Source organism: Lactuca saligna, chromosome 2, assembly GCF_052625555.1.
Source record: "Lactuca saligna cultivar CGN05327 chromosome 2, ASM5262555v1, whole genome shotgun sequence".
Lineage (NCBI taxonomy): Eukaryota > Viridiplantae > Streptophyta > Magnoliopsida > Asterales > Asteraceae > Lactuca > Lactuca saligna.
Genome location: NC_136418.1, coordinates 128,559,548 through 128,572,303, shown reverse-complemented (window position 1 = coordinate 128,572,303; position 12,756 = coordinate 128,559,548). Strand labels below are relative to the sequence as shown.

Here is a 12,756-nt window from a genome sequence, read left to right as displayed (position 1 = left end):
ATAAGAACAAACAAGCCTAGGCTCTGATACCACTGATGGGTTTTGAGCATTCTAACACTTCCTAAGTGTACATGCAACCCTAATAACCTTGGATCTATGTTTGTCTAATTGTCATATAAAGTTGAATTCCAAGGTTATATTCCTATCTAGCATACATGGGGAACAATTTTAACTTAAAGTATAGATAGAATAACTTACCTTGTTGTTGTTTGTGTTCCTTGAAACCTTGTGAGCCTAGCACCCCAAGTGTGATGCCTCAAATGCTTCACACAACACCAAATGCTCTTGGAAGAACTTATGAGAGAACACACACTTCTTCAAAATCGGCCAAGCCCTCTTATTTCTTAGTGTAGCCGATTTTGGGTGGAGAACATGTTACTTATATAGTGTTGACACATCTAGGGTTAAACCCTAATGTGTCATGACTCTTCATTTCCATGACCCATGGGTTTGTAACTCCCATGGAGCATCCTATGGGTGGATCCCAACTTGATAGTCCATGGAGCCTTTTAGCCCACTATACAAGATATGGATGATTTACATAATCAACCCATATATTTAATTAGTTATCTTTTGATCACTTAATTAATTCTAAATTAATTCTTGATCAAACTAATCAAATAATATTATTAATATATTAGAACTTATAATATATTAATAATCTCCAAGTGTTATTTCTCTCATTTAGTCTATCCAATTGCATGGTGCCATGCAACCCAAATGGACCATGCCGGGTCGGGTCAAGTACATACCAGAAATAGTTATGGACTTAGACACCTTATCCAACAACAACCAAGTCAACTCTGGTCAAAGTCAAAGTCCTGGTCAAAGTCAACCTTCCAGGTCAACCCTACTCGCCGAGTCACCCTACTAAGTCGCCGAGTTCATATGTTCAGAGTCCTTCCATTCGCGTCTCGACTCGCCGAGCTAGTACATGACTCGTCGAGTCTACCAATTTCCCAGTCCTGACTTGTCCAACTCACCGAGTCTCCACTCGACTCACTGATTCGAGTCTCAATTCGAAGGGTTTGGGGTTTCGCGACCTGGCTCGCCGAGTCCAAGAGCATACTCGCCGAGTACAAGACAATCTTCATCTGACCCGACGAGCTGTTCATCCCACTCGTCGAGTTGCTCCTAATCTTCATGCTACTCGCCGAGTCCACTCAAAGGAATCGTCGAGTCCATTTAGATCTCCTTACATGCAGAGGACTTTTGAGTCATGCATGGACTCCAAACTGTAGATCTACCCTTCCCAAGCCTATTCCTCACGTAAATTTGCAAACTTTACGTGTAGAGAAGGAGATCTAAGCAAAATACACCATAAACTAGGGTTTAAGGCAAAGAGGCTCCATAATCAACTCAAGGGCAGATACTTTATGCTTCTCAAGACCATAATATGCTTAGATCCGAAGTGGCAACTTCAGATCTGGCTTCTAACTCAAATGGATACCATTATGGCTAAAAAGCCCCAACACCCACACATAGATCTAGGTGCCAAAGAGTCCAAGAACTAGTTCATTACCTCCAAATGCTCAGAAATATCTTCCCAATCCCATATCTATAGCCCCTTCTTGCACCTCCAGGCTCCCTCTTCCTTCTCCAAGATTTAATGCACTCTTCAAGGCAACAAATGGCTCAAACAATGGATATGGCGGCTAGGGTTTGGTGTTCTGGGTTTGAGAGGCAGTAAAGGAACCCTAGGGAAGAGAATGAGGCGCTTAAATAGGCCCCAAGTCCTGAATTTAGGGTTTTCCTCGCACAGACCATACTCGTCGAGTCCCCTTGGCTGACTCGCCGAGTCGGTCACTTACTCCTCGACCCGGATCCCGCTCGGACTCACCGAGTTCCTCCTTGGACTCGCCGAGTCGCCCTTTAAAATTAGGGTTTTCTTGCCTTTCTTGGCCTTCCAGACTTTGGGTGTTACAACTCTCCCCCACTTAAACTAAACTTCATCCTCGAAGTTTACTATGATCCACCGCCTGCGATCTGCCTCCAATACCCCACCAATTATTCTAACACCAACTGCCTACCTTCGCTGGCCTTCCGCTCAGTCATTCCGACTAACATTAATCCTTGCAGATATTAATCTCGGGTCAACCCTGACCCTGAACATCCTGGAAACCCAAATTACTCAACCGACAATCCTTCTTGTACTCTCCGAGTACTGCAAGTGAACCCATAGGGGTTCACCCCTTCTTTCCTTGCACGATTTCCTTTCCTTCCCAAGGCAATGCTCCATAACCATTTATTTCCTCTGCCACTGTGAAGATCCTATCTTCACCAAATCCGTCACTCCCGCTACTTCCAGTACGGGTCATTATCGCCAGTATCCACTGGGCATTTCTTTCTTCTATAATTTGGTATCGAGCACCCCACGATCAACTAATCTGAATTCCACCATACGATGCATACCCGTACTGCTACCGAATGGAAATTATGTTATTCCTCATTTGACTTCCGGATGAACTGAGACCACCCTGGTCCCTACCAACCTATCAATATCTGGATTACCGGCTCCCACCGATCGTTGACCCAACACAGCTACTAGTCGCTCCCAGCGACTTTCGAAGAAACTTCGACCACCTAAAACTGCTCAATCTATCCTACCATGCAGGCACTATAATTTCCTGGGATCCTCAATCCCCTATCTTGACACTAAGTTCCCTACTAGGTCCCACCTGTGCTACTAAAACTCATGGGCCTCGCCCATGGGTCTCACCCGCCTCTAACCTTCTAGTCCCACTTGTCTAACCACTCTTGCTTGGGCCTCGCCCACGGGTCTCACCCAACCATACTACTGAGCAACCCTGCTCTCAGGTCTCACCTATACTGCTACTCTCATACGGGCCTCGCCCCTGGGTCTCACCTATACTGCTACTCTCATACGGGCCTCGCCCCTGGGTCTCACCCATCTATATCCATGGCGGCCTCTCCCAAGGTCTTACCTCTCAAGGGCTTTACAGGCAAACTCCTTACCATTCTCATCCATTACCCATTCCTGATCCCTATCTGAATGCTAGGAGATAAGGGCCTCGCCCCAACTCCACCAACGAAGCTACTATGGAATGTTACGGCTTACCCGCAGTCTTACATCACCTTCTATCGTCGTCTGTTAGTGAATGCTATGGCTGCCCCGTAGCCTGACAACACTTTCCACCACTGACTGCTATTGAATGCTACGGCTACCCCGTAGCCTTATAACACTTTCCACCACTGATCTCTAGTGAATGCTACGGCTGCCCCGTAGTCTTACAACACTTTCCACCACTAACTGCTAGTGAATGCTACGGCTGCCCCGTAGTTTTACAACACTTTCCACCACTGACTGCTGCTGAAGAAGGCTGAGGCTCTCCCGCCGCTCTTCCATTCTCTACATGCTGCCTCTGCCACTGTCTACTAACACGAAAGCATCCCATGCTATCTGTCCTCAAGATATTCATTTTGACTCACACGAGTCCTACAGGCGATCCACCAACTTGAATTCCCAACCACATACTCACCATCACCATTACGCGCACGAACTGATGGGGAGTTTCTCAAACTCCTAACCCTGATTCCTCAACCCATCAAACACTGTACCACTTCTTTTACCTTCTCGGAGGTCGTGCCCTCATTCTGGATTTGCGTACTCTTACCTTTGCGCGCTCTGAGGATTCTCCCCCACTTCGATCCTACTTAACCCTTGCTGCTCAATGCTCGAAAAGAAATCCCAATCCTCGCTACCATTCCATAATCAACCTGCTGAGGAACCCCAAGCTTACCATAGCTAGGGATCTAACCAGTCCATTTCTATAACTATACGGCTCCAAACTAATGAGACATACCAAGTCCCTTCCACGCATGCTACAGTTATTTCATCCTAAGCAACCTCCCTCAATAAGGCACATCCCCTAACTACCATTCAAATATCCAAGGTATGAAGATAGCATATAACTCGATCACAATCAAGCCGCTCAAAAATAAAATACTCATACCGATAATGATGCAGAACCATAACAACATAATCATGCACAAATCAAAGAACTGAAAACAGAAGTCGCATACCTGCAACGTCCGGTGCTGCTCGCGTCTCCAAGGTAGCCATCTGAAAAGCCCTGCCTCCTACCGTAGGCGCCTCTGCACGGCCCTGACGACCATCTGTGATCCTCAAAGTCGCAGGGGTAGGTGCCATCACCCTTCCTGCTGTAAACAAACTGGGGCACTGGCCCTTCTTGTGGCCTCACTGATTGCAGTGAAAACATATCAAGTCAGATCCCTGAGTTGTGGTAACAGTACAATCCATGCTAAAATGACCAGTCCAACCGTACTTGAAGCAGCCAGACTCACCACCGCTACCACTCCTGCACGCGCCCCCGTGCGCCCTGCCACACTTCCCGCATCGACTGCGGTCCTGATAATCCCTCGATCCCGAATCTGATCCCTTAGGCCTTTTGCCCGAACTCGCGGCTACCTGAACCTCATCCGGCTTCCTCTTCCGGATCTGCTCCAAATCAATTTCCCTCACCCTGGCCCGAGAAATCATATCTTCCAGCGTCTTACAGTCGGACCTACTCACGAACTCCCTGATGTCAGCCCTCAACATCTCGTGATATCGGGCCTTCTTCATCTCCTCATCTGCGACATACTGTGGTACAAGAAGAGCCCTCTCCCTGAACTTGATGGTGATCTCGGCCACAGTCTCAGTGGTCTGCATCAAATCCTGAAACTCCCGTGCCAACTACTGCACCTCAATAATTGGCGAAAACTCCGCCTTGAACCTGGCTGAAAAATCACCCCATGTCATCGCGTCCAACGCGACATCATCACCCAAAGCATGACCAATATCTTCCCACCAATCCCTAGTTCTGTCTTTTAGAAGACAGGAAGCGAGTCTGACCTTGTCCTCCTCAGGACACCGACTCGTACGGAACGCGTTGGCAACATCAGCCAACCATCTGCTGCTAGCGATGGGGTCCCTAGCCCCATGATAATCTGGTGCCCCGCAAGCCCTAAACTCCCGAAATGTTAAGGTACGTGCTCCCATCAATGCCATCATCTCAGTACGAAAGGATCCCAACCTCTCATCCAAAATCTCCAATATACCCTCCTTGACCGTGCCAAAGATCACATGAGTCTAATCTAGAATACTGCGCGTAACCTCGGCGGATATCAACTCCCTCATTCGCTCCTCGAGCTGCTCGGCCCTTAAACCCGAGCCTAATCCCTCTCTGGTGCCTGATCCGCCCACTGGTCTCTCTCGCAACGTCACCTTGCTGAAACATATGACACAACCAATATCAGAATACTCATCACTACTGCGAGACCAAACACACGCACTACCAGGTTCCCGATCTTGTCTCGGCCTTTCCCAAATCGAGTACGGATCCTCTGCTTTCAATAGTACGGGTCCATACTACCTTCCACATCTATCCGTACTTTCCTCAAGAACTGCTTCGACTCCACCATGTCCCTGTTCTACTACTACTGCACCCAACACTACCTCATCCTAGGCTTACCCTAGGGAAACCTCTGACTCAAACCAAAACCAGTCCTCAACTGCTGAGGGACTCCTTGTGATGCCAAAATAGCCATCACTTGAATACCATCACATGTGACGAGGCTCAGATAATCCTTCGAGTAAAAGACTCGTCCCTACAACGGTTAGACTCAAACGAGAGTTACGCAATAGGGACAAATCCAACACTCTGAGATTATTCAACCCTGGTCACATGTGACGTGACGTATTCACCTAATGGCTAACTCCCATCACTCAGAATCCCACAATGCACAAAGCTGGCGCGGTAGCGGCACATCATACACACACACTATTTCCGCATTCATGGGATTGTTCTGGGATTTATACTCTGGCATTTTGATGGATCACATGTTTTGGTTTTCAGACTTAGTAAATTGTAACATCCCAAAATTCAAGCCTAAAAATTTCATTTAATAAAACATTACTTAAAGCAAAGTCATCATTCCAAAACATAATCAGAGTATTAATTTTCAAAACACATGTTCGTTATTAGAGTAAACATTCCCAGGCTGTCTAATCTATGGTGTGTGCCATGCGATCACCCCGAGCTCTTCCCTCCGCTACCGGAAATACCTAAAACCGTAAGCACGAAGCTTAGTGAGTTCCCCACCCTACCACATACCATGCATAACCACATACTACACATACTGGGCCACACCGGCTATCTTGGGCCTCTCCCCCTGCCTCGGGCCTCGCCCGCTATAATGGCCCCGCCGCTCCAGGCCCCACCTGGCTTCGAACCCCGCTGGGATACATATCTGTTTCACTTAGGCCTCTCCTGTCACAGGGCCTCGCCCGCAATCAAATAATAACACATAAACATATCACAACACATAAGCTAAACTCATAAGATTGATCCTGTCCTAAGGCCTCGCCTATCCTGGGCCTCGCCCTTGTCCTGCTACTGATGAGTCATGGAACCCCGTCCTCGCTCCTACTGGTAGTGAGATACGGGCCTAGCCCACTCTCACTCCTTCCCTGACTTGGGATTCTCCCCTGTTCTGCTACTAATGAGATGTGGAGCACCATCCACACTCTTCTATTGGTGAGATACGGGACCTCGCCCACACTCACCTCCCTACCAGGCACATACATGTATCACACAGACAACAAGTATAAACTATCATATAAACAAATCCTTGGGCACCTACCCGCTATTAATGGACCTCGTCCTGAATATCATACTAGCATACTGCGCCTAGGGCTAACCCCCGGGCCTTCTACTCGTACTACATGGTCCGGCATTGTGGCCTTAGACCCATTCACACAAAGGGAAACTCACCTACACTGGCTGAACTTGCTGATGATCTCACTAGCTGCTGCTCGGCAACTCTCTGAACTCCTGCTCCCCTTGCTCCCCGAACTACCAATATCAATGCAACATTGAGTCTAACTGACCCCCGAGAGACAACCAAGTCAACTCTGGTCAAAGTCAAAGTCCTGGTCAAAGTCAACCTTCCAGGTCAACCCTACTCACCGAGTCACCCTATTGACTCGCCGAGTTTATATGTTCAGAGTCCTTCCATTCGCGTCTCGACTCGCCGAGTCAGTCCATGACTAGCTGAGTCTACCGATTTCCGAGTCACGACCTATCCATCTCACCAAGTCTCCACTCGACTCACTGATTCGAGTCTCAATTTGAAGGGTTTGGGGTTTCGCGACCTGACTCGCCGAGTCCAAGAGCATACTCGCCGAGTACAAGACAATCTTCATCTGACCCGACGAGCTGTTCATCCCACTCGTCGAGTTGCTCCTAATCTTCATGCTACTCGCCGAGTCCACTCAAAGGACTCGCCGAGTCCATTTAGATCTCCTTACATGCAGAGGACTTTTAAGTCATGCATGGACTCCAAACTGTAGATCTACCCTTCCCAAGACTATTCCTCACGTAAATTTGCAAACTTTACGTGTAGAGAAGGAGATCTAGGCAAAATACACCATAAACTAGGGTTTAAGGCAAAGAGGCTCCATAATCGACTCAAGGGCAGATACTTTATGCTTCTCAAGACCATAATATGCTTAGATCCGAAGTGGCAACTTCAGATCTGGCTTCTAACTCAAATGGATACCATTATGGCTAAAAAGCCCCAACACCCACACATAGATCTAGGTGAAAAAGAGTCCAAGAACTAGTTCATTACCTCCAAATGCTCAGAAATATCTTCCCAATCCCAGATCTATAGCCTCTTCTTGCACCTCCAAGCTCCCTCTTCCTTCTCCAAGCTTTAATGCACTCTTCAAGGCAACAATTGGCTCAAACAATGGATATGGCGGCTAGGGTTTGGTGTTCTGGGTTTGAGAGGCAGTAAAGGAACCCTAGGGAAGAGAATGAGGCGCTTAAATAGGCCCCAAGTCCCAAATTTAGGGTTTTCCTCGCACAAACCAGACTCGCCGAGTCCCCTTGGCTGACTCGCCGAGTCGGTCACTTACTCCTCGACCCGGATCCCGCTCGGACTCACCGAGTTCCTCCTTGGACTCGTCGAGTCACCCCTTAAAATTAGGGTTTTCTTGCCTTTCTTGGCCTTACAGACTTTGAGTGTTACATAAATGTTTATGAAATGGTTTGATCAAACTATGTTTATTTGCAAATGATTTTACTAAATATTGATTGAAAAATTAAAATTTTGGACGTGAAAAATGGATCGTTACATTTTCATGGCTATATTTGTAATTTGGATTTTTTTGGCTATTTTTCACAAACTAATTAATTAAGAAATATGGTTATATTTGTAATTTTTTTTTCCTTAAATAAATATAGGGAAAAAGAGAGTTATTTAGCCGAGGGACTAAAGGTAAAATTCTACAATAGTCTAAGGGGGTTATGTAATTCAATGATTCAATATTCCCGGAAAGAAAAGAGTAAATGAGCGCATACTCTTCAGCCTTCTCGTACAACCCAACCCGTCGAGCTCGCGGCCGCCGCCACCGCCTTCTGATCTTGCTTTTATCCGTTCAAATTTCTTTCAGGAGAAGCATAGTTCGAAGATATATCCGTAAAGCTCCCAGCTGTTTTAGCATCTTCTCAATCACCCAAAACGGTATATTACTATATTACATGCTTACTTATATGTACATACAATATCTTCATTGACCTCCAATTAGTTTACATTAAGTTAATTACTCTTCCGTTGACATTAGAACATCACATCTCTCTTAATTTCATAGGCGGTTTTCGTTTAGGGTTTTGTGCATGGACCACTGTAAATTTTGCTCGTTCTTTACCATTACACATATTTTGGTGCTTGTTGATTCACAAATCTTCTCAAGTTTCTGTATTTGTACTAGCTCTCACTGTCGATTTAAGTTTGTCTACATAATTACAATCGAAATTACATATTGAGTGATTATGCTTGTTCTTGTTCTAATTGTATCACGTCGCATTTACTTTGTTCAAGATGGGGGAAGTCATGCTAGGGATGCCAGGACTTTGGGCTGATGATAATTCTGAAGCAGCTGATCATTATACAACCAAAATCGGTGGAGTTCCAGTAAGTAAAATGAACAATGCAAATACATTAGTGTGATTCATGTGATACTACACTTTATGCTGCTATATAACAAGTCTACTGTCACCTTCTTTTGCAGGATTGGCCTTTTCTCCATTCGATTATAAAACCTGATCTTCTTAAGTGTGATTCATGTGGAGAGAAACTATGTCTTGTGGCTCAGGTTAATGTTAATTTCAAGTCATTGATTTTTATGATCTTAGATCTTTGAATGAAATTGAAGTGGTTTATAACTGTGCATTATTTGCTTTAATTCCCAGATTTATGCTCCTATTTCCAGCACAACAATGACAACAGAAGAGCGTGTTATTTACATATTTTCTTGCATTGCAACAGCTTGTGAAACCAAGAGGTAGTTTATACTTATACAGTTATACTGTTTTGTTAAGTAAATATTAAATAATGCACAAATCATAATTACTCAAAAATCTTTCTTCATATACAGATGGCGTGCTCTTCGTGTTCAGAGATCTTCCACTGATAAAGATTCAAACCCTTCATCCCATGATTCTGTTGCATCACCATCAACCACTAAGTTGCAAGATGATCCATGGGCATTCAATGATGAAGAAGAAGATGATGATGATGAAATAGATCTTGATGCCATATGTAAGGCCCTTAATGAAGCCACAACTTTAGCTTCAGCTTCCAAAACGAAAAAGCAGAATACTTTATCAGATTCAATTGAAAACCCCTCACCTATAAGCCTAAGTAGATCCATTGATGACAAGACACCAGGTATGACTATTTTCCAAGAAAAATGTTAATAATTTTATATTTTGGGTAAATAAAAGAATGGTTTTATCGGTTGCAGTGTTACCATGCTTTTATATATATCCTAAGGAGGAAAATTATTTAGAGGATGCTGCTGCTCTCAATAAGAGAGAATCTAAACATAAAATTGAAGAGAAGAAAGATGATGATAATGATGAGAAAGAATCATGGATAGGGGAAAGTTATGAGTATGATAGAACCCTACATGCTGACAAAACTTATCTTAAATTCAAGAAACGATTGGACGTGTATCCAGAGCATTGTTTCAGGTGTACTTAAATTGTTATGAAAGATGATGAAAAAGGTGTTTTTTTTATTTATTATTATTATAATTGTTGAGTTTTTGTGTGTGTGTGTGTGTAGATACTCATATGGTGGGAAGCCACTTTTGGCAACTTCAGAAGCAGGGGATCCTGGAAGATGTTTGTTGTGTGGTGAAATAAGGCACTATGAAATGCAGCTTATGCCTCCATTGTTATATTTTCTACAGGAAGCATCAAAGAATCAGTCATTGGAAAATTGGGATTGGACAAGTGTAATTGTGTATACTTGTTCTAAGGTAAGTTCACTTCATATACAAAGTTTCTTTCCTAAATTTTTATAGAAAAGGGAGATTGAAAAAAGGTTAAAAGCAAGAAATAGCATTTATGACATTAACCCTAAAAATGAAAGAAAGTAAGATGCCATAATATAAGCAAATGGTTGCTATTTCTTACATTGTGTTATTTTTGGTGAAGGGATGTGCACCTTCTTTGAAGCAGGAATGTAACGGGTGGATTGTGGCTGAAGAGGTCGTGGTCATACAAACAGAGTAGAAGTCAACATTTATGTTGACCATACCAAATCATTTGTTTGATAAATTTATATGAAAAATTGTCTCCTTTTGTATAGATAGTTGAAATTTTATATTGTTAACATTTCTCTACCATGTATTTTGCTTTTATTTTACCATTGACCTCATAATACTTAAACTTAAGACTTACCACATTCTCACTTATGAATTATATTGGGTATAAAAGTAAGATGCTAAAAATGAAAATGAACATCAAACCTTTGATAAAAAAATTCATCAAAGTAGGATACTAAATATAAACATTACACCTGGTATTACAAAAAAAGGTACAATGTAAACCAAACAACCTAATATTGCATTACAATTACTGGCCAATATTTAGGTCAACATTACACGCAATACAAGGTTTACTAGAAACACAACATCCATCATCATCATGATCATGATCACCATCATCATCATCAGAAGCAGAAAAATACATATATAGTCATAAACTACTCAAACTTTTTAATTAAAGACATATCATTCAGCATCTTCTCAATAGCCTCATCATCATGTCCACGTCCCCTCGACTGAAGAAAAAAACAATTTTACATTTCAAGACTATGCAATTTTTATTTTTATAGAGAAGGCTACTTAGAAGGAGGGAGTAAATGGTCATTTAGCATACAAAGGCAAGTAAGTACCTTGATAGATGGGACCATAGCAATAGCTTCCTCCACAGTTTCAGGGCAAAGATTTCCAAGAACACAAAGCTCAAATTCTGCTAATTGTTGTCTACTTAGCAATCTGAATATTGGTTAAGAAATATCAAAAGAATATGACAATATTAATTATTATGAACATGGTTTTAGATTGCAGTTATTATGGATACTCTCGAACTTGTCTAACAGCATCTGGATTCTTGTAACGACTGAATCGCTTCACATATTGCAGTGACTTCTCAAACACTCTGATCATGATCATCAACAGTAAAAGATTAATTCCACAAAGAAAATAGAGGTGAAAGAGGGAAATTTATACTCACTGAGAAACTTGATTCAATGGATCTTCGGACATCTGTTGAAGCTGTTCATATTTGTGTTCAAGAATCAAGGAGACTTCACAGTTCATTAGACACTTGGCCTTCAAAAACTCTGAAAATCCATATTTGGTTATCAATTTGTGTTCATAATACGATGGCAAGAAAGAAACAGATATAAATATTTGGGTTTACCATCGCCTATTTTCAGCTCTGCAGCATTTTCTTCTTCTTCTCCAGACATACTGAGAGATAGCTTAAGCCTGGAGATAAGATAAACAGCGATTATAATCTGCACTTCAGTTACTAAAATCACAATCTTGCTCATACACAGTGACGATGTCCGGATAGGGCTTGTAAGAGGGTTCGCTCTTTTTTGCAAAATTTTAGGTCATAAATCAACGAAATTTCACCCACTATAATCGATTTATGTATTTCGTCATACATACACATCGAAAGAGGGATAAACAGACGATTGAAGTACCTGTGTCAATGATCGATCCGATATCTAACCTGGAGAGGTCGCAACGAAAACGAAGAATGAAGGCCAAAGAAAAAGGGTTAATCCCTATTTATACAATTTAACCCTAACTTTATAAAATATTTTTATACTAGTTTATAACGACGGTTATAAAATTAATTAAATTTATATTAAAAATACAAAAAATTAATCAATTATTTTAAATAAATTATTACTTAAGAGTTATTTTTTAGTTATATAAAATAATAATCGTTGATTTAAATAAATACGTAAAGTTATATCACCTTATAATTTGTATTAAGTTTATTTTATTTTTTAATCTAATGTTATTAATTTAATATAGTTAGAGTGAACAATTTTAAGATTTAAAATGGATAATCAATTATTAATTTAATGTAATTAAAGTGATAAATTTAAAATTTGAAATTGATAATTAATAAATTGACAAATGGCGTGATAGGTAACATCTAATATTAATGAGGAGTTCAAATAGTATGATACTTGTCAATAGGAGAATAAACTTATTCATTTATTAGAATATGAAGATTTGACAAAACTTCAAAAATGGTCCCTGTGGTTTTCGAAAATATCAAGTTTAGTTTCTAAGTTCAAAAAACCTCACCTGTGGTTTCAAAACTTTTAACATTTGGTCCTTCCAACTCACTC

At 42.0% G+C, this 12,756-nt stretch overlaps 2 protein-coding genes across 2 annotated transcripts; one reads left to right on the top strand and one right to left on the bottom strand.

Moving 5' to 3' along the window:
* The first annotated feature begins 8,377 nt into the window (after positions 1-8,377).
* On the top strand, positions 8,378-10,782 carry LOC145031582 (programmed cell death 2 C-terminal domain-containing protein). The gene is made up of 8 exons (XM_078980176.1): positions 8,378-8,553; positions 8,911-9,003; positions 9,101-9,184; positions 9,282-9,373; positions 9,467-9,759; positions 9,836-10,064; positions 10,159-10,354; positions 10,533-10,782. Exons 2-8 carry the CDS (start codon positions 8,911-8,913, stop codon positions 10,608-10,610), a joined length of 1,065 nt encoding a protein of 354 aa, XP_078836302.1. The 5' UTR covers positions 8,378-8,553; the 3' UTR covers positions 10,611-10,782.
* Positions 10,783-10,922: 140 nt separating this feature from the next.
* Positions 10,923-12,190, bottom strand: NRPB4 (RNA polymerase II, Rpb4, core protein). The gene is made up of 6 exons (XM_078980177.1): positions 12,094-12,190; positions 11,805-11,872; positions 11,616-11,724; positions 11,463-11,540; positions 11,275-11,377; positions 10,923-11,160 (listed from the first exon to the last, which is right to left on the bottom strand). The coding sequence occupies exons 2-6, from the start codon at positions 11,851-11,853 to the stop codon at positions 11,083-11,085; spliced, it is 417 nt and encodes a 138-aa protein (XP_078836303.1). The 5' UTR covers positions 11,854-11,872; positions 12,094-12,190; the 3' UTR covers positions 10,923-11,082.
* Positions 12,191-12,756: the final 566 nt, after the last annotated feature.

Coding starts and splice junctions, on each gene's coding strand:
- LOC145031582 (XM_078980176.1), top strand. CDS start 8,911: ATGGGGGAAGTCATGCTAGGGATGCCAGGACTTTGGGCTGATGATAAT. Junction 9,760..9,835: donor CATTGATGACAAGACACCAG/GTATGACTATTT, acceptor TATCGGTTGCAG/TGTTACCATGCTTTTATATA. Junction 10,355..10,532: donor TTGTGTATACTTGTTCTAAG/GTAAGTTCACTT, acceptor TTTTTGGTGAAG/GGATGTGCACCTTCTTTGAA.
- NRPB4 (XM_078980177.1), bottom strand. CDS start 11,853: ATGTCTGGAGAAGAAGAAGAAAATGCTGCAGAGCTGAAAATAGGCGAT. Junction 11,725..11,804: donor AGAGCTGAAAATAGGCGATG/GTAAACCCAAAT, acceptor ATGGATTTTCAG/AGTTTTTGAAGGCCAAGTGT. Junction 11,378..11,462: donor GCTGTTAGACAAGTTCGAGA/GTATCCATAATA, acceptor ACCAATATTCAG/ATTGCTAAGTAGACAACAAT.